Source organism: Xenopus tropicalis, chromosome 9, assembly GCF_000004195.4.
Source record: "Xenopus tropicalis strain Nigerian chromosome 9, UCB_Xtro_10.0, whole genome shotgun sequence".
Classification (NCBI taxonomy): domain Eukaryota; kingdom Metazoa; phylum Chordata; class Amphibia; order Anura; family Pipidae; genus Xenopus; species Xenopus tropicalis.
This window is the reverse complement of record NC_030685.2, coordinates 20,868,133-20,889,885: the sequence shown is the minus strand read 5'-3', so window position 1 is coordinate 20,889,885 and position 21,753 is coordinate 20,868,133. Positions and strand designations below refer to the sequence as shown.

The window sequence follows — 21,753 nt, the reverse complement described above, 5'->3', positions numbered from 1 at the left end:
CGGGTATGGTAATGGTTTCTGCAGAATATATATATATTGTTCTAGGTGGCACTAATATGGCAAATCTATTGGCAGTAAAATGCAGGGCCTCACTACTCTATATGTTCAATAGATCCCATGTAGGCAGATCTATACTTTCTTGAATACAGAAAAACATCTTATTCCCAAATCAGGAGTATTAAAGGGGCTGTTCACCTTTTGCAATTGGTTTTCATTTTAATATTTTTTTTTGTTTTTTTAGTTATTTAGCTTTCTGTTTATCTGAACCTTAGTTTGAAACTTCAGCAGATGGTTCCTAAGATCTCGTTTACCTTAGCAACCAGGCAGTGGGTTAAATGGGAGACTGGAATAGTAATAGAAGAGAGACTGAATAGAAATAAGTGTAATAATAATAATACAGGTGTGGGATCCCTTATCTGGAAACCCGTTATCCACAAAGCTCCGAATTAGGGGAAGCATTATAAGCAAATTATTCTAATTTTTAAAAATGATTCCCTTTTCCTCTGTAACAATAAAACAGTACCTGTACTTGATCCCAACTAAGATATAATTACCCCTTATTGGGGGCAGAACAGCCCTATTGGGTTTATTTAATGGTTAAATGATTCCCTTTTCTCTGTAATAATAAAACAGTACCTGTACTTGATCCCAACTAAGATATAATTACCCCTTATTGGGGGCAGAACAGCCCTATTGGGTTTATTTAATGGTTAAATGATTCCCTTTTCTCTGTAATAATAAAACAGTACCTGTACTTGATCCCAACTAAGATATAATTACCCCTTATTGGGGGCAGAACAGCCCTATTGGGTTTATTTAATGGTTAAATGATTCCCTTTTCTCTGTAATAATAAAACAGTACCTGTACTTGATCCCAACTAAGATATAATTAATCCTTATTGGACGCAAAACAATCTTATTGGGTTTATTTAATGTTTAAATTATTTTTAGCAGAATTAAGTCATGGAGATCCAAATTATGGAAAGGTCCCTTATCCGGAAAACCCCAGGTCCCGAGCATTCTGGATAACAGGTCCCATACCTGTAATAATAAAATTGTAAGATCATAGAGCAATAGTTTGTGGCTGCCGGGGTCACCGACCCCTATTTTCGAACTGGAATGATGTAAAAGTGGAAGGCAAATAATTCATATACTATAATAAATAATGACCAATAATAATAAAGACCAATTGCAAAGTTGCTAGGAATAGGACATTCTATAACATATAGAACCTGAACCACCCCTTTAATATGCCCTCCTTACTGCTATAACAGCCCCGACTCTTCTGGGCAGGCTTCCCACTAGATGTAAGAATGCTGCTGTTGGATTTGCTTTCCTGCAACCACAATGACATTAGGGAGGTCGGGCACTGGTGTTCGGTATCAGACCCGGCTCACAGTTGGGGTTCAATTTCATCCCATAAATGCTCATTTGGGTTAAGATCAGGGCCAGTCAGGTTTTTCCACTTCCACCTCAGCAAACTCACTTTTTATATTTTTTTGTACTGCGGCACGGTTAGGCAGAAACAGGGTCTTCCACAAACTACTGCCACAAAGTAGGAATCATCAAATGATAGAGAATTGCATTGTATGATGTAATGGCTCTGGCGATGATGGGTTTGGCTTAGCCAACGCCACTAATTAGGTGTTCACATACTCTTGGCCATATAGTATATGAAGAAAGCAGGATCGACCTTAAAGAGATACTGACACCAGAAATGAAACCCATTTTTTCATCTGTCATAACACTGTCTTTGCATGAGCTTTATAACTTTGATCTATGAGGGGGCGGCCATATTTGTGCAGCAGTTGTCCCTTACCATTTGATGCTATAACTGACAGCCTGAGAAGGGACAGTCAGGTTGGCAAACTATTCAGGCTTAGGAACTTCGGGTAACAATTACTTACAGCCCTGTCAGGGAAAAATGTTCGACATGACCTATAGGGAACTTTACATACATTCATATTTTAAAGAGTGGATTTTTAGTGTCAGTATCACTTTAAGGATATGTCTGGCTAAGTCTCCGCTATGTCTCAAAGCTTTGTTAATTCAAAGTGTAATGTCGCAAATGTCCATCTGTTCAAGTTCCAACTACACACAAAGCGGCCATGGCAAGTCTTTCAATCAAAGCAATGGTACCTATGTGAAAGGGAGATTAAAGGGCTAGTACAACTTTAATTAACGTGTAGCATGTCATAGAATGGCCAATTCTAAGCAACTTTTCAACTGGGTTTTTTTTAAATTTCATATAGATTTTGAATAGTTGCCTTCTTCGTCTGACTTTTCGCCTTTCAAATGGTTGATACAAATGATTGTATGCTTATTGTTACTTTTTATTACTTATCTTTTTATTCAGGCCCCCTCCTATTCATATTCCAGTCTCTGGAAAGCATTGAAAGCGCTGCCTAGTTGCTAGGGTAATTTTGACATTAGCAACCAGATAGCTGCTGAAATTCCAAACTGGAGAGCTGCTGAATAAAAATTAACATCATTTAAAAACCACAAATGAGAACCAGTTACAAATTGTCTCAGTCTGAATGGGACACTCTTTCTTGCAGTGGCGTTCTTAGACTGCACCGGGCCCCTCGCCATCCCTTCATGTCCAACTCCGCAGCTACCCCAGCGGTGGGGAGAGAGGTTCGCTAAAGCTATAGAGCAGCGTTTCTCAACCTGTGGGTCGGGACCCCTTTGGGGGTGGAACGACCCTTTCACAGGGGTCGCCTAAGACCATCGGAAAACACATATTTCCGATGGTCGTAGGACTCATTTTATGGTTGGGGGTCACCACAAAATAAGGGACTGTATTAAAGGGTCATGGCATTACGAAGGTTGAGAACCACTGCTATAGAGGAAGCAGACCCTGCAATCCGGGCCCCCTACAACTTATGGGTCTGCTTCCTCTACAGTTATGCCACTGTTTATTTGCCATGGAAGATTAAGGGACCACCCTGTTAGGCCCTTTTACAGAACTGAATTTTGGGCGTTGTCCCCAAATATTATTAAAACTGCATTTAGAAAGTGAGTTGTAGTAAATCCATAGACAGGCCCGGATTTGTGGAGAGGCCACAAAGGCCCGGGCCTAGGGCGGCAGAAATGTAGGGGCAGCATGCCGCCCCGCTGCAACGGAATTTTTAAAGTTTTTTCAATACGGAGCAGTGGGAACTTCTCCCCACTGCTCCGTATGGGACTTTAAATGTATGCGCATGCGTGCTCGCAGGCGCACGGGGGGGCGGGGTAGGGTAGGGGGTACGAGCGGTTGTTCGCTCGTTCGCGCATGCACATTGGGAGGGGGGGGGCAGGGCCGATCAATGGGGGTGGCCTAGGGGCGCCCAGAAAACAAATCCGGCCCTGTCCATAGACATTCCACTCTGCATTGTTGCACTTTGTGGCCAAAAGAGAAAATTCACTGAGAAAGTTTAGAAGCAGACGGGGCCACTAGTAATCTACCTGCTCAGCCTGGAGTACAGCAGACTCTTCAAAGAGCAGGCCTTCGGGGAAAAATGTCTGTATGTCACGAATGGCAGCCTGGTAGGAAGTGGAACCTGGATGAAAACAGAGAGTAAAACAAAAATGGCACTGACAAGCATGAAAAACAAGGGGAGGAGGGCAAATGCTTATCTTGTGACAAATCTGGTTCCCAGATAAAGGGAGACTATTTTTCCCCACAAGCTTTTCAATATAATCTTATTTTTTCAGCTGCTGTAACAGAACAGTTCTGCGTTAGAGAAGTCCTGTCGTATTAAACCGCACACTCAATGCTTAACATCCTCTCTCACTTAAATGTTCCTGATGTATTAACTTGTAGTCTTTACGTCCCAGCCAGATATTAGCTGATTTTCTTCTGCTGAAATGTAGGTCATTCATGGACAGACGTATGTACCGCTGCTCATGGATTACTGGATTCCCATGCCTATCCCCTCACTCATTTATACGCTTGACACAGGGTCGGACTGGGGGGTGAAGGGCCCACCGGGGCTTCCGCCCCAGGGGCCCTGCCGGTGCCCCCGCCAGCCATGTCCCCTAATTCCCTCCTCCCCACCCCCTTGCAGGGGCCCCCCTGACCCCCCTCGAAGGTCCCCTCCCCCGACGTCCTCCCCCGAATGTGCTTAATTAAACGCGTCGGGGCAGGAGCGGTCGGGCAGGGGGAGCGCAGGTAAGGGTCGGGTCTGGGCCGTCGGGGGCCCACTACAGCCGACCCTGGCTTGACATATGGACAGAGAAATGTCAAAGGGCGGCCAGTACCAGAAATCAGGCTACTTTACAGCGCAGACAACAGACTGCATAGATATTAGATAACAGGAGAGAAGTAACTAGAAAGGTAAGTCAATAGGTAAACTCTGATTGGCTGTTGGTGGCTCCGCCTACTTTTTCTTACCTGGTGCCTAACTCTGCAAAGTTTGGGGTCCCTGGTGTTATTACTGTGAGAATGGCAGCAGGTTGGATTTCCACCAAGTCAATAGGTAAAATCTGATTGGCTGTTCACAGCTCCGCCCACTTTTGTGCATCCAACAATCATCTTATTTTCATTCAGGCTGAGCCCATTTTTAAAAAAAAATAAAACTTGAATGCGTAGTCACCCAGTGACTGACTGTGCAAAGTTTGGGAACTCTGGCATCAAACCAATAAAAATCAATAAGTGAAATTTGATTGGCTGTTGGTGGCTCCGCCCACTTTTCAAAACTAAAACTGCAGTCCCCTAGTGACCAAGTGTAAAAAGTTTGGGGACCCTGGTGTTAGTACTGTAAGAATGGCAGCAGGTTGGATTTCCGCCAAATCAATAGGTAAAATCTGATTGGCTGTTCACAGCTCCGCCCACTTTTGGGCATCCAACAATCATCTTAATTTCATTCAGGCTGACCCCATGACTGTGTGATTCAAGTTTGGGGAGTGTAGCCTCAAAGCTGTAAGATTGGCAGCAGTTTCAATTTCTCCATTAAAGTCAATGGGTGAAATTTGATTGGCTGTTGTTGGCCCCTCCCACTTTGGGGGTCGTCCAACAAATGTCGCTATTTCATTCGGGGTGAACCCATTATTAGGTTATTCAAGTTTGGGGGCTGTAGCTTCAAAGCTGTAAGTGCGGCAGCAGTTTGAAAACCTTCCCTGTCAAAGTCAATGGGAAAATTGGGGGGTTCGGAGCGGCGGCACAAAAAGACGGGGGGCGGGATCGCTTAGAAAAGCACAAGCAACCTGTTCCGCTATAGGATGAAGAAGTGTGGAGAGTTTGGGTATTGTACCCCTAAAACTGTAGGAGGAATAGCGTTTAGAAAATGGGGGGGCTAAGAAGAAGAAGAAGCGGAAGTGGAAGAACAGTCTGTGGGGGTTTCCAACCCAACATAATTATTGTATATGCTGCAAGTGCCTCTGGGTATATTTTCTATTAATTATTTTACTTATTCTGGTACTTAACCTTTTATACTGCTGTTCTCCTACCCTGCCCTGTGTTGCCATTGGCTACTTCTCATTCACATGCAAACGGCACCCTCCAGTTGATATCAGCTGCAGTACCTTATAGCTCAGGCTGTCAGGGACATTATTATTTGCTTTCTTCATAATGGTCTTAACTGCCATCTTGCTGGGCCCGATAGTTAAGCAGAGCCTTAGACAATAGGACTTATTTACAAACAACGGGCAATTCACCAGCAGCACAGTAACAGACAGCAATTGGTTGCTATGGGATACTGCACTGCTGCAAAATCTCCTGTCTTTATACTCAACCCTTCCTATTAGTGTGCAAGGCATCGTGGGAAATGTAGCCTTGGCCAGGGGAGAGCTGAATTCTGCAACATTGTGTCAGTGGAACATGTAGTCAGAATTAGCAGTGCAGAATATAGAATACAAGAGATGGTCAACAGCAAGAATGTTAAAAATAACATTAAAATAACATTAAAATCATTGACATTTTTCATTCATTTGGCAACATCTCACTCTGAGGATTACAAAGCCTTAAGGCTAACTCCAGACGGGGTAAATGCAGGCAGAGAATCAGCCCCTAAAGCCGGCCATACATGCACCGATGATATCGTATGAAACCTCGCTTCAGCACCAAAATCCACTCCGCGTGCCTGCGACTGGACCGACACAATGGCTCTGGGAGCAGGCACAGGAAAAGGCTGATGCCAGTGTAGGGGCCAATTCTCTGCCTGCATTTATCCACAGGCCATGAATCAGCCCTGTCTGGCATTAGCCTTAAGGTTTATCCAAACACTGTAAAATATGCAGTAAACATTCCAGTACCCGTGGGGTTAAGTCTTTTATCTCTTTACCTTTTGGCGACATAATGACACAGACAACGTCAATAAATCAATGCGTACCGGGTCTGCCTTAGTGGCGGCCAGTTGGAAATATATAACCTTCCTTGTTAGATAGAATTCAATAGCTAAAGCTTCGGCCCGAGCAGAGAGGATTTCATTTGCACTGAGGGGAAAGGTTTTCCTGCGCGCACGCTATTAGTCAGTGTATGCGGCTGGCCCAGTGACACAGAAATTAGCCAGGTGAGGCATAAAGTGGCCTCATAGGATTTAGGGGTGAAAAATTGGTTTAACACAGCAAGAGAGAGAAGAGCATTAAAGTGAGAGGAAATATGAGAAATGTGAGAATTCCTGGTACAATAAAAAGGAAAAAAAATATCCTGAATAATTCAGTGGCCTTAGAGTAGGGTCAGAGGAATTCCAGTAAGGGAAAGCTGCACTGACACAACATTTCTCTTAGACAGCATTTTTTGTGAGCAATAAATCAAGGAGTGGAGCCCGGATTTGTGGGAAAGCCACTAAGGCCTGGACCTAGGGCGCAGCGTCATACAAAGGCCCGGACCTAGGGCGCAGCGTCATACAAAGGCCCGGACCTAGGGCGCAGCGTCATACAAAGGCCCGGACCCAGGGCGCAGCGTCATACAAAGGTCCGGACCTAGGGCGCAGCGTCATACAAAGGCCCGGACCTAGGGCGCAGCGTCATACAAAGGCCCGGACCTAGGGAGCAGCGTCATACAAAGGCCCGGACCTAGGGAGCAGCGTCATACAAAGGCCCGGACCTAGGGTGCAGCATCATACAAAGGCCCAGATCTACAGCACAGCGTCATACAAAGGCCCGGACCTAGGGCGCAGCATCATACAAAGGCCCAGATCTACAGCGCAGCGTCATACAAAGGCCCAGATCTACGGCGCAGCGTCATACAAAGGCCCGGACCTAGGGTGCAGCATCATACAAAGGCCCAGATCTACGGCGCAGCGTCATACAAAGGCCCGGACCTAGGGCGCAGCGTCATACAAAGGCCCGGACCTAGGGTGCAGCATCATACAAAGGCCCAGATCTACGGCGCAGCGTCATACAAAGGCCCAGACCTAGGGCACAGCGTCATACAAAGGCCCGGACCTAGGGTGCAGCATCATACAAAGGCCCAGATCTACGGCGCAGCGTCATACAAAGGCCCAGATCTATGGCGCAGCGTCATACAAAGGTCCGGACCTAGGGCGCAGCGTCATACAAAGGCCCGGACCTAGGGCGCAGCGTCATACAAAGGCCCGGACCTAGGGCGCAGCGTCATACAAAGGCCCGGATCTATGGCGCAGCGTCATACAAAGGTCCGGACCTAGGGCGCAGCGTCATACAAAGGCCCGGACCTAGGGCGCAGCGTCATACAAAGGCCCGGATCTATGGCGCAGCATCATACAAAGGCCCGGACCTAGGGCGCAGCGTCATACAAAGGCCCGGACCTAGGGCGCAGCGTCATACAAAGGCCCAGATCTATGGCGCAGCGTCATACAAAGGTCCTGACCTAGGGCACAGCGTCATACAAAGGCCCGGACCTAGGGCGCAGCGTCATACAAAGGCCCGGACCTAGGGCGCAGCGTCATACAAAGGCCCGGACCTAGGGCGCAGCGTCATACAAAGGCCCGGACCTAGGGCGCAGCGTCATACAAAGGCCCGGACCTAGGGCGCAGCGTCATACAAAGGCCCGGACCTAGGGCGCAGCGTCATACAAAGGCCCGGACCTAGGGCGCAGCGTCATACAAAGGCCCGGACCTAGGGCGCAGCGTCATACAAAGGTCCGGACCTAGGGCGCAGCGTCATACAAAGGCCCGGACCTAGGGCGCAGCGTCATACAAAGGCCCGGACCTAGGACGCAGCGTCATACAAAGGCCAAGATCTATGGCGCAGTGTCATACAAAGGTCCGGACCTAGGGCGCAGCGTCATACAAAGGCCCAGATCTACGGCGCAGCGTCATACAAAGGTCCGGACCTAGGGCGCAGCGTCATACAAAGGCCCGGACCTAGGGCACAGCGTCATACAAAGGCCAAGATCTATGGCGCAGCGTCATACAAAGGTCCGGACCTAGGGCGCAGCGTCATACAAAGGCCCAGATCTACGGCGCAGCGTCATACAAAGGCCCGGACCTAGGGCGCAGCGTCATACAAAGGCCCGGATCTACGGCGCAGCGTCATACAAAGGTCCGGACCTAGGGCGCAGCGTCATACAAAGGCCCGGACCTAGGGCGCAGCGTCATACAAAGGCCCGGACCTAGGACGCAGCGTCATACAAAGGCCAAGATCTATGGCGCAGCGTCATACAAAGGTCCGGACCTAGGGCGCAGCGTCATACAAAGGCCCAGATCTACGGCGCAGCGTCATACAAAGGTCCGGACCTAGGGCGCAGCGTCATACAAAGGCCCGGACCTAGGGCGCAGCGTCATACAAAGGCCCGGACCTAGGGCACAGCGTCATACAAAGGCCAAGATCTATGGCGCAGCGTCATACAAAGGTCAGGACCTAGGGCGCGTCATACAAAGGCCCAGATCTACGGCGCAGCGTCATACAAAGGCCCAGATCTACGGCGCAGCGTCATACAAAGGTCTGGACCTAGGGCGCAGCATCATACAAAGGCCCGGACCTAGGGCGCAGCGTCATACAAAGGTCCGGACCTAGGGCGCAGCGTCATACAAAGGTCCGGACCTAGGGCGCAGCGTCATACAAAGGCCCGGACCTAGGGCACAGCGTCATACAAAGGCCCGGACCTAGGGCACAGCGTCATACAAAGGCCCGGACCTAGGGTGCAGCATCATACAAAGGCCCAGATCTACGGCGCAGCGTCATACAAAGGCCCAGATCTATGGCGCAGCGTCATACAAAGGTCCGGACCTAGGGCGCAGCGTCATACAAAGGCCCGGACCTAGGGCGCAGCGTCATACAAAGGCCCGGACCTAGGGCGCAGCGTCATACAAAGGCCCGGATCTATGGCGCAGCGTCATACAAAGGTCCGGACCTAGGGCGCAGCGTCATACAAAGGCCCGGACCTAGGGCGCAGCGTCATACAAAGGCCCGGATCTATGGCGCAGCATCATACAAAGGCCCGGACCTAGGGCGCAGCGTCATACAAAGGCCCGGACCTAGGGCGCAGCGTCATACAAAGGCCCAGATCTATGGCGCAGCGTCATACAAAGGTCCTGACCTAGGGCGCAGCGTCATACAAAGGCCCGGACCTAGGGCGCAGCGTCATACAAAGGCCCGGACCTAGGGCGCAGCGTCATACAAAGGCCCGGACCTAGGGCGCAGCGTCATACAAAGGCCCGGACCTAGGGCGCAGCGTCATACAAAGGCCCGGACCTAGGGCGCAGCGTCATACAAAGGCCCGGACCTAGGGCGCAGCGTCATACAAAGGCCCGGACCTAGGGCGCAGCGTCATACAAAGGCCCGGACCTAGGGCGCAGCGTCATACAAAGGTCCGGACCTAGGGCGCAGCGTCATACAAAGGCCCGGACCTAGGGCGCAGCGTCATACAAAGGCCCGGACCTAGGACGCAGCGTCATACAAAGGCCAAGATCTATGGCGCAGTGTCATACAAAGGTCCGGACCTAGGGCGCAGCGTCATACAAAGGCCCAGATCTACGGCGCAGTGTCATACAAAGGTCCGGACCTAGGGCGCAGCGTCATACAAAGGCCCGGACCTAGGGCACAGCGTCATACAAAGGCCAAGATCTATGGCGCAGCGTCATACAAAGGTCCGGACCTAGGGCGCAGCGTCATACAAAGGCCCAGATCTACGGCGCAGCGTCATACAAAGGCCCGGACCTAGGGCGCAGCGTCATACAAAGGCCCGGATCTACGGCGCAGCGTCATACAAAGGTCCGGACCTAGGGCGCAGCGTCATACAAAGGCCCGGACCTAGGGCGCAGCGTCATACAAAGGCCCGGACCTAGGACGCAGCGTCATACAAAGGCCAAGATCTATGGCGCAGCGTCATACAAAGGTCCGGACCTAGGGCGCAGCGTCATACAAAGGCCCAGATCTACGGCGCAGCGTCATACAAAGGTCCGGACCTAGGGCGCAGCGTCATACAAAGGCCCGGACCTAGGGCGCAGCGTCATACAAAGGCCCGGACCTAGGGCACAGCGTCATACAAAGGCCAAGATCTATGGCGCAGCGTCATACAAAGGTCAGGACCTAGGGCGCGTCATACAAAGGCCCAGATCTACGGCGCAGCGTCATACAAAGGCCCAGATCTACGGCGCAGCGTCATACAAAGGTCTGGACCTAGGGCGCAGCATCATACAAAGGCCCGGACCTAGGGCGCAGCGTCATACAAAGGTCCGGACCTAGGGCGCAGCGTCATACAAAGGTCCGGACCTAGGGCGCAGCGTCATACAAAGGCCCGGACCTAGGGCACAGCGTCATACAAAGGCCCGGACCTAGGGCGCAGCGTCATACAAAGGCCCAGACCTAGGGCACAGCGTCATACAAAGGCCCGGACCTAGGGCGCAGCATATTGGATTCCATTGGGTCTGCCACCTCGGGGCCCCGCCAACCCCAGTTACAGACTCCTAATCCTGTAGGCACACCTAGGTCCTAAGGTGCTGAAAGGCATCACTTCTGCGTTGGTTGGGCCCACAGGGGTCCAGGGTTCCATAGGCCCAGTACATGTCGACCAGCTGCATCACTATTTCCTTGTTCCTACAGACACCTGGCACGCTAGGGACTGCATGCACTTGAGACTTTGAAAGTAAATCTCCCATGCCCAGTCCCAGTGCCTGTAGGCACAAGTGAGGGCCCTATGCATGCTATGGGGTGGTGGGGGCAGCTGGAAAATACAAGTGCATGATGTGCGCACACGTGTGTTGTGGAGGGTTGGTGGGTGTGAGGGGGTGCAGTAGGCAGCAGGCCTAGGGGCACATCATTTCCATATCCTGCACTGATCCTAAGGTATAATAGATTTAACCTGGGCACCATTGATTAAAACACTGGTTTGTGAGTAACAAGAATTGTTTACAAAAGCACTCTTTTACTCTGTAATTTGATTTAAACAGATGGGAATTTGGACCAATAACAATACCAAACTGGTAGATACCAAAACCATGCTTTAAGATATAAATCAGTTAAACTAGTAATGAATCCACCCCAGTTGGTCATACATTTCCCTATACGTATCTGCTGGTTTGAATTCTCCTAACTGGATGGACAGATCATTGGTTTATGTATCGAATCAACACTAGCCCCCTCTATTGATCAAAATGCAGTCGGGCTTCTTCAGATATTGGGCAGGCCATAAAAGATTGGGCCTGGCACTTTTCTGGCCCAGTTGGGTATTGCTCTGTCAGTGGAATGCAATGGTCACAGAAATGGATCTTTGGGTGTATGGCCAAGTGTACAGACAAGATAAGAGGGTTATTGCAGTTCCAACGAATTAATATAATTTCTGATTTCCAACATGAGCGACATTTGGTGCAACAAAATAAATAAAGTGCAACAAAGTAAATAAATGATATCATTTATATAAACACCAAAAGGTAATTCTCCATAAAAGGAAGTGACTGGAGCCAAAGCTATATGTTTTGTTAAGAAAAAGTTGTTGAGGAAGTTACGTCATTCCTCTTCCACTCATTCCTATAAGATTTGTAACTCATATATACTGGGGTTCAATGCACTTGTAGTGTGGATCATTATAAACCAGAAAGTAGGGTAACAATCCAAGCTACAAATATAAGATTATAAGGTTCCAGGCTCATTTATACAGGGGCCCAGTCAAAGTTGTAACCACTACAAATTTGCCTACCTGCTTAAATACTTAACCAACAGGTAGTTTATATCATATTAAGTGATCTATTAAATTATCTTATCAAACTGGAACATATATATCTCACCTGATCACAGTAACATCTTGATAGAGAGAATGTAAAGAAACTACAGAAAAACCTCTATACATCTCACTTATTCTTAGGTTCCTTGAACATGAAGGCCGCTAAATGCTTTGTTACATGGTACAGTTTTCATTTCACAAGGTTCTTTTATAAGGGTTTATAAAGGAATTGAGTAGAGCAACAGAAATGACACAGTGAATGGATCAGCCAATCACACGTACATACCGTACATTCCATTCTGCACAGCACTGGTGCCATACTGAGCTCTCCACAGGAACTGGTCTTGAGCTTTGCCCAGCCCTGGATCCTCGGGACCCAATAAATCCAAAAGCTTTAACACTGCGCCTTGTCTCTGAAGGCAAAGAACCAGGCAGGGGGCAGAAGTAAGGTAGTCACAGTGAGCCAGGCATAGGGCTTCATTCTATGAGAAAGCAACGAGTGATATAACATTATAAGATAACAGTGTAATAGAAATACAGGTGTTCCCAAGCTAAAGCCCTATAGCTGTTTTTTAACTATAGCGTCCATCATACTATTACGTTGGTGGTTGTGGGACATTTTCAGTCTAAGCCCACCTTTTGGTCATGGGCCCTTGGAGCAAGTAACAAGGTAATAGTTATAGCAGAAACAGGGTTGGAACTAGGGGGGCACTAGGCAGGTACCTCTCCCGCCTAACCCTAGTTCTGGTCTGCACTGTCCTTCTCCCCCCATCCCCTTGGGTGAAAATGTACATGCACGTGCACGTGCTGGCATGTGTTCTTCATTTGCGCGGGTTCACGGGGGACGAGGTGACCAGGCATCCAGCCAGCCGGCTTGGCCCTCCCCTGAGTAGAAAACTGGTACATCAGCCATAGTTCCAATAAAATCTAAGACATCAGATAAGTGTTTACCCTAAATCAGGGTTCCCCAGCAACCGAGCCGGGGACCGGTGTCGGCCGTGGGTTGTTGTAAACTGTGCCACCTCTGGTCCCAATTACCTGTGATCCCAACTCCATGAAAACTGCTATGCGAAGCCCAGGAAGCTTTCTACTGATTGCAACAAGGACCAAAGTACTTAAAGCTCCATATTTAGCATCAGGGGATGTCACCACTTAGTTGGGAGTAAGAAGAGCAAGGGGGCTGGGCGCATCTAGTTTCAGGGAGACAAGTTCAGGTCTATTCCCACCACCCCTGGTCCTTGGAAAAATTGTCTTGCTTAAACCCGGTTCATGGTGCAAAAAAAGTTGGAGACCACTGCCCTAAATCTCACCCTAACTGACCTTCGAGCTAGCAACCATTGGCAACAATTGCTTTATAGCTTCAGCCTGTTTATTAGCATTGGGAGGTATAACACACGCTTCTATCTGGTAATTCTTCTAACAATGGCACAGTGACCAAATACAGTCTGATCTATTTTAAAAACCCCATACTTACCCCTTCTGTCCTCCCTCTCCCCCCCTGTAGTTTTTGTACTCCTACTGCTTGAAATGAAAAATAAAAATTACCTTCTTAACATCTTCAGGTAGAATCTGACTGCACATCGCTGTAGTTAGAGATACTGGTTTCATCCCCACCAGAATGAACTTTTGTTGATAAACCTTAAATAGGATCTTCCCAAGGGCAGAACTCCAGATCCTCGGCTTGAGGAGCAAAACTGTGTAGAGCACTGGGGGACCTGAGGAAAATAATATTTTACATAAATTGCAGATAGCACAGATAATGTGAGGACTAATAACCACGCAAAACAGAAGCTAATGCCTTGGTTCCATGCTAAATAAAATGAGCCAAAGGTCCCTGAGGTTGGGTGCATTTTATTGGATTGTAAGTATCTAATGAGTATATTGAAGACAGAAAGGGTAAAGCTGCAGGGTGTCATTTTGAGGGTTTTGGGAAAGCCTTTGTGATAGAATTCAACAATCCTGGAGCAAGGGGAGTGGCCAGGGGTGTGATGGGGATATGGCCAAAAATCTAATAAAATTCAGCATGAGGAGGTTGACATCTCTGCACCTAGTCTCTCAGGCTTAAATGGACCCTAACATGTAAAATGCAGCTGTATATGCTGCAAGTTGGGCAGTTCAGCTTCTGTATTCTAGTCTATACCTTTATGAGCCTTGACAGCACATTATATGCAGACCTGAAGCTCACCTGAGAGCATGTACGTAAATATGGACTCTGTTCTCCCCCTTCGATCTTCTGTACCTGGCAAATAACAGTAGGGGTTCTGGTTAGCAGCAAGAAGGTTACACCTGAGCCCCCAGCATTAATATGCAAACCCCTGTCCAACCCTACAGAAGTGCAGTTTCTATTATCCGCCTTCTGAGCGCTGATTTGTGAGCTATAATTCGGTTTCTATTTTGAAGGGTCAGTAACAGCATAAAGTGAAAATAAATGTATTATTTTACATTTTAAAAAGTTATATCTGTTTGTCCAGCAACTGAAAATAAAATACTTCTAGGCAGCAACAGCCCCATTAAAAGCTAACACCAGATGGGAAGCGCATCGGCTTCTCTCTGCCTGCGGAGAAAACACAGACGGAGGGAAGCTGAGACAAAACCCTATTTGCCCTTTTCCTAGTATTTAAATGCATATTAAGATTTCATTCATACAAAACCTGTTCTTTTTTGGGGAACATGGCACATGTTGCAAGTGACAGATGGATTACATTTAACTTAAGGAAAGCTATATCTCCAAACAATGTTTCATCTAAATAAACCATTTTCATAAAAATATACTTAGTTAGTAGTATGTGCTATTGGGTAATCCTAAATAGTAAATTGCCATTTTAAGAATTAAGGGCTGCTCCCTGGGATCATAGGATTCACAGTGCACACAAACAAGCCAAGGCACACATACATGCTAGGCCCCATCAGCCAATGAATGGATAGAGGTCTGCCTTTTGCTCCAACACTACTACAGTTAGAGCATAATATGAGCATAATATAAACTATCTGTTGGTTAAGTATTATATAATATATATATATATATATATATATATCTAACAAAATAATAAATAACACCATGCAGGATATTAGGGTGCAATATACAGTATGTAGCGTCTCACCTTCAGTTCTGCAATTTATCCCAGCTGGGGGCATGTACATCAGACTCGAACGACTTTCTGGATCTGAGTTGGGAAAAAAAGAAATACAAAGAATTTGTTACAAGTGTATTTACAGTGATCCAAAGAGCTCAGTTATGAGTGCAGGTAAATTTATCAAGAAGAGAAGGAATTATTAAGAGCTGTTCCAGAGACAGTAACCAGGTAGGAAAGAGTTATGGGCCTGTTAATGGAGGAGTTAGAGAGCAGATATTAGGGTTCTGGTTCCCGGGCTGCAGAATAATCAAGATAATCTATTACTCAAGATAACAGAGGAAGATTTATTGGACAGCGCTGAAGAGGATTTATGGATAAAAGCCTAATACAGGATAGAATTAATTTGAGGAAGAATTACTAGCAGAATAAACAGAAGCAGCAGTCACAGGGAAAAATGATTGAGAACAGAGTCAGTCATTTTGTCAACCAATACAAAAGTCTTATTAGAAATTAATTTGTAGTAAATTTTCTACTATGCGGCTTATATCAAGCCAATAGATTTAACTTACATAACTATATTACACAGTTTCCAGCTCAGGTTTCTGGTACAGCAATAGCATGGGAGTCTAGATGTAATGAATAATCCTGGGATTAGCAGCAGATTTATCTCATGATGAGAAATGTCCCTACTTCCCTGACAAGAGTGGGGTGCAGGAAGGACAAGGAAAAGAAGTGGAAAGTACCGGAAACAAGATCGCGGTCTGTAAATATCAGGGCTGCCTGTCGAAAAGCAATTTCTGGTGTTGCAGATGCGATGAGCTGGGGGTGCTCCGTGCCTAAGGTGGGTGCTAGCTGTTTGATTGTGTGCTCTAAAGCAGCAAAGGCATTGGAACGGCGCAGGACACACAGCAGGGCTGGATTCGAGATCAGGTGTTCAATGCTCCGTTTCCATGGATGGTCTCCCACTTCGTATGGAGTGATTTCTTTGGCCTGGAGCCGGCTCAGACTGGGAAGCCACTTCAGCCCCAACAATTCAAATCCTTCATATACAGATCCTGCGTGACATAGAGATGAAGTTTAGAAAGTTAGACTTGGTGCAAGTCCATATTGTCCATTAATATCTATTCAATACTAAGCCAAAGCGGACACATATCATCAATCCTTTGACACTAGATCACTTAGGGGTGGGGGACACAGCAGAGGGCCCCTGTCCAAATTCAAAATCAGAAAGACATCCACTTAGAATTTTTCTGAATCAGTACACAGTATTAGTAAACCACAGCTGAATATTAGTAAACCTCAAAGAGGCTGTTCACTAATTAAAATTTTGTTTACATGTCCTTTAAAGAGCACTTCCTGCAAATCTTTGTTCTGTACTTATTTGTAGAGTGTAAGCTCTTTTGGGCAGGGCCCTCTTCACCTCTTGTACCGGTTATTGATTGCTTTATATGTTACTCTGTATGTCCAATGTATGAAACCCACTTATTGTACAGCGCTGCGGAATATGTTGGCGCTTTATAAATAAATGTTAATAATAATAATGTTAATAATATTTGGAGAGGTTAAAAAAGAAAGAGAAGAATGACTCTTTGTGTATCCAATGATTATAGTGCCCTGGGATCTCCGCTGTCAGGATTATTAGCGAAGATACAGTGTCTACATATATATAAATTTATGTCACTGATGACATTATAGATGTGAAGGCATTTATTCAAGATTAAGCCACTAAAAACTAATGAGGCAAACAATATTGGCAAAATAAAACAGTAAATGAGAAATCCTTTGGATGAGCAGTTTCCTGACGTAGGTGCGGGCTGTTCCGGCAAGAGAATCGTTTTAAATGGCAGTGTGAATCATAATCAAATGCTAGAAAAGTCAGGTTCAAAATGGATCCATTAAGTCCAAACGTTCACTCACAAAAAACTCATTTAGTTACAGATGCATATGCTTTATTTTGTGTACAAGTGTGATCCAATCCAGCCAAATTGCCTGGTTTGCCCTGACAGAACCACAACCTGCTTGTACAAATGTCACCACTGTGCATTAGATTTATAGAACTCTTGGCTTGCAGTGCGTATTCTGCCAGGGTTTTGCAGCCATTACAAAACCATAAGCCCATTGCCCCAAGGGCTTTAACCTAATGCACGATGGGGCTTATTCTTGGCCTACAGATACGAGTGTCACCTTTCCATTGTTTTGTTTGGGCCAACTGCCCCACTTATTGGAATAGCAGCAAGTAAACAGGAGAGATCAGGTCCCTATTTATGTCTTTTGGCGACTGATGGAATTTCTCTAACAGGGTGGATCATCTTCAAACCATGATATTACCATAAGGCCCACATGACTGGCCATACATGCCCAGATTGTTGGGCAGTATGGTCATAATTGGTTAAACAACCAGGTCTGGGCATCTACGACCAGCTTCAGTCTAACAATCCTAAATGATACCAAAAATAAAATATGATGCTACATATAAATATTCATAGAACCCATGTAACCTCCCATGAAAACTGTAGCCTTGCCCTGGAACGTTCATTTTTGTCTGACTATATATAATATTAACTAAAGCCAAATCTAGTTTAACCTCTAGTTAGAAGAGAACTATTATTATGAGACACCCATGGGTAATGAGATGTGGCAGTTGAACAACAGCTGGAGGCATGATGTACATAAATTCTACTTAGATCATTGGCTGGAATATCATTGCGTCAACTAATCTATTAACATTATAGAGCATTATGATGCCTTGATTTGTACTGATACACCTTGCAAAAGAAACAAAATAGATGTCATTAATAAACTGGCTACAAAGTATTAAAAAAATCTACCAAAATAAGAAAGAGAACAGAAGCATCCACAAGATGATTTCTATGCTGCCCTGTAAATCTCTCGAGAGAAGCATAAAGATAAACAACAGATTCCTGCCTGTGGGTGACCTGGGAGGAATATGAGTAATGGGGTAACGATGACAAGGTCTCAGGAGTCATCGGAGACACGTAGAGGACATCCCTAGTCTATATATATCTGGGTCATCTCTATGGTGCTTCTATAATGGCAGGAATCTGAACTATTAACAGATGTGCATATGGCTGGAAAATCTTATAGAGGAAAAGCCGAGGCTGCCATCTTGAGGTTTGTTCTTATCAGATTCTACTTCCCCCGAGGCCTATGTTAGAGAATACAATGTCCTTCGTGGTGCCAATAGATTACTTTAAACTTGCCTAAACATGTACAAGATAAACTGCTTTTTGGAGAGGCAAGACATAATTACCCAGTTTCTTATAAAAAGAGAGAAAAGAAGTAAAGCATTTTTGGCACAGTATGACTATTGTATATAGCACAGTCTGGAGTATGGCTTTAGTTTGAAGCTGGTCCTACATGGGCTGATATCTGCAGCTGATTTACTGGTCCATCAGTCCTGGCAATCATTCAAAAGGCCAGCCAGATTTGTCCAAATCAACCTCACCAAACAAGTATGGCTGGCTTCAGTGTGTCTGTATATCCTAGCAAACACAGGGCACAAAAATCTACCTACCTTCAGTATATTTGGTATCTTGTACTTGACATATGCAGGACTTCCCATTATTATCTAAATCAGCTGTATTATCACATTGCCAGTGCAAGCAGTCACTTATTATAATTGCACCCTTCCATGACACAGACAACACATCTTCCTACACACATTGCAGCACAACAAGGCAATAAGATGTAGAGAAGTTTAACACTGGACCAACTTCCAATGAAATAAATAAGAACGCTGCGTGTCCTAGTGGTAGCAGACGGAAGGACAATTGACTACAAAGCCATTAGTTCAGGTCTACTGGTTAGTTGATCACTGCCTTTGCTAAAGGTCTCTATTTAAACAGAAAGTAATGGTACATCAGTTATTCCATTTTCATTATTACATGTCTGTGATTTTGTTTCTAAAAATCAGCGATACATCTTCATCATCTTCTTCTTCATCATCATAGCAAGGATGCATTTATTAAATTATCTTCATAAAGAAAACCCACAGAATTTGATTAGCTGTTAGGCATTTTACCTTCATCAAACACGGGCTCATCCAATGTGATCAAAGATCACTTTTGGAAGATGAGACTGGGACAGCAGATTCCTTTATGGCCTCATTTTGAGATATTTTTTGAATGACCATCCAGGATCAAGCTCATACAGGGTAAATTCTGATTGCCACAACCTCCCACCCCCCGTAAAAAAAAAACAAGGCACAAAAGGGATTCCAAATCCCCTATGTTGAAAGCATTCTCTTCTTTAGCCAATAGAATGGTACGGAAGTTCATTCTCTTCTTTATAAATTATGCCAATGGAATGGTATGGAAGTTCAATCTCTTCTTTATAAATAAAGCCAATGGAATGGTATGGAAGTTCATTCTCTTTATAAATAAGGTCAATGGAATGGTACGGAAGCATTCTCTTCTTTAGCCAATAGAATGGTACAGAAGTTCATTCTCTACTTTATAAATAAAGCCACTGGAATGGTAAGGAATTTCATTCTCTTCTTTAGCCACTGGAATGGTGTTGAAGTGCATTTCCCTCTTTATAAATAAAGCCACTGTAATTCTATAGCTCTTCATTCTCACCTTTATAAAGGGCACCCATATATTTACGTCCTCCCCTTCATAAAAACCTTATTTGCAAAATGTCATCTCAGGTTTATGAATCTATATCTTTGCATCCCCAAGTATAATCACAATCACTTCCCCAATGGATGGAAAGTATGCAAAAGGAATAAGAAAGAATGCAAATGGCTGACCCTCTGTCTCAGAGGAATGGATCCATGGCAATGACTCATACCCTTCATAAATATTGGTCCATGGAATGGCATCTCCTCTGCATAATTCTGCTCCGTGGAGAGCCATCTGTGCTTCTTAAACAGAATCAATGCAATCACATAATTGCTTTATAAAGAGAACAGATTCCATGGAATGGCATCAGAATCTTCAACTTCCCCTTACACTAAAGAGATTTCTCATCTTAACGGAAACATCCAGCTTTACCCGGTTCCCTTGTGGTTTATATTATAGCAGTTGGCACTCTGCAAAGTGCTCCATGTGTCCCACTATTTGTTTTATACTGCTATCAACAATGTCACAGCAGTTATTAACTGGCTTTAATGGTTCATGCCCAAAGGAAGCGTATCATGGAAAAAACATTTCCTTGTTCATTTAAACCCTGTGTTGTGGCATAAAGTAATAACAGCCATAAGTGACATTTTGTACTGTTTCCTTATTTTGCTATATGGTCTTACATGGAAATTCCTCTTTTAAGGAATGGTGTAACATCTGTGTTTCCAAATAAACAATAGAAGTGTCAGCACTTCTCCTGGTCACGAGGTTGTAGAAATATTTTTCAATGAAAATAAAATAGTACAGGCATGGGATCCCTTATCCGGAAACCCATTATCCAGAACGTTCCCAATTACGGAAACACCATCTCCCATAGACTGCATTATAAGCAAATCATTAAAATTTTTAAAAATGATTTCCTTTTTCTCTTTAACAATAAAACAGTACCTGTACTTGATCCCAACTAAGATATAATTACCCCTTATTGGGGGCAGAACAGTCCTATTGGGTTTATTTAATGGTTAAATGATTCCCTTTTCTCTGTAATAATAAAACAGTACCTGTACTTGATCCCAACTAAGATATAATTACCCCTTATTGGGGGCAGAACAGTCCTATTGGGTTTATTTAATGGTTAAATGATTCCCTTTTCTCTGTAATAATAAAACAGTACCTGTACTTAATCCCAACTAAGATATAATTACCCCTTATTGGGACAGAACAGCCCTATTGGGTTTATTTAATGGTTAAATGATTCCCTTTTCTCTGTAATAATAAAACAGTACCTGTACTTGATCCCAACTAAGATATAATTACCCCTTATTGGGGGCAGAACAGCCCTATTGGGTTTATTTAATGGTTAAATGATTCCCTTTTCTCTGTAATAATAAAACAGTACCTGTACTTGATCCCAACTAAGATATAATTACCCCTTATTGGGGGCAGAACAGCCCTATTGGGTTTATTTCATGGTTAAATGATTCCCTTTTCTCTGTAATAATAAAACAGTACCTGTACTTGATCCCAACTAAGATATAATTACCCCTTATTGGGGGCCAAACAAGCCTATTGGGTTTATTCAATATTTAAATGATTTTTAGCAGACTTAAGTTATGGAGATCCAAATTACGGAAAGATGCCTTATCCGGAAACCCCAGGTCCCGAGCATTCTGGATAATAGGTCCCATACCTGTACACGGTTCAGTAGCTCCACTGGCTCTTACTGTATTATCAGTGTTCAGTGCACTTTTAGCAGTGTAGTGAATGAGGTTTGGTTTATTTGGTAAACAAATAATAACAAATAAAATAAATCAGATCAATTGAAGCCAACCAATAATACTATTTTAAATACGGAAAAATAAACAAAGCCATCTGGTATCGTAAACAATTGCCCTTCCTTCATGCTCTAGTGTAGGGTTAGGGTGAAGACACATGGAGCTACTAGTAGCAGCTACTTTTTCAAGACTACTAAACTCCAGAAAATACCCTGCCATAGACAATACTGAGAATTGTCTCTGCTAAAACACACGTA

General features: G+C 45.0%; 1 protein-coding gene across 1 annotated transcript in view; it reads right to left on the bottom strand.

Annotated features, from left to right (window-relative positions):
• c16orf71 (chromosome 16 open reading frame 71) overlaps positions 1-21,753 on the bottom strand; it is a 78,178-nt gene that overhangs the window by 20,270 nt on the left and 36,155 nt on the right. The window contains exons 21-26 of the mRNA XM_002932457.5: positions 15,882-16,193; positions 15,166-15,228; positions 14,250-14,303; positions 13,610-13,779; positions 12,351-12,546; positions 3,448-3,542 (exon numbers count right to left, since the gene is read on the bottom strand). Coding sequence (XP_002932503.3) covers positions 3,448-3,542; positions 12,351-12,546; positions 13,610-13,779; positions 14,250-14,303; positions 15,166-15,228; positions 15,882-16,193 — 890 coding nt within the window. The remainder of the gene's footprint in view (positions 1-3,447; positions 3,543-12,350; positions 12,547-13,609; positions 13,780-14,249; positions 14,304-15,165; positions 15,229-15,881; positions 16,194-21,753) is intronic.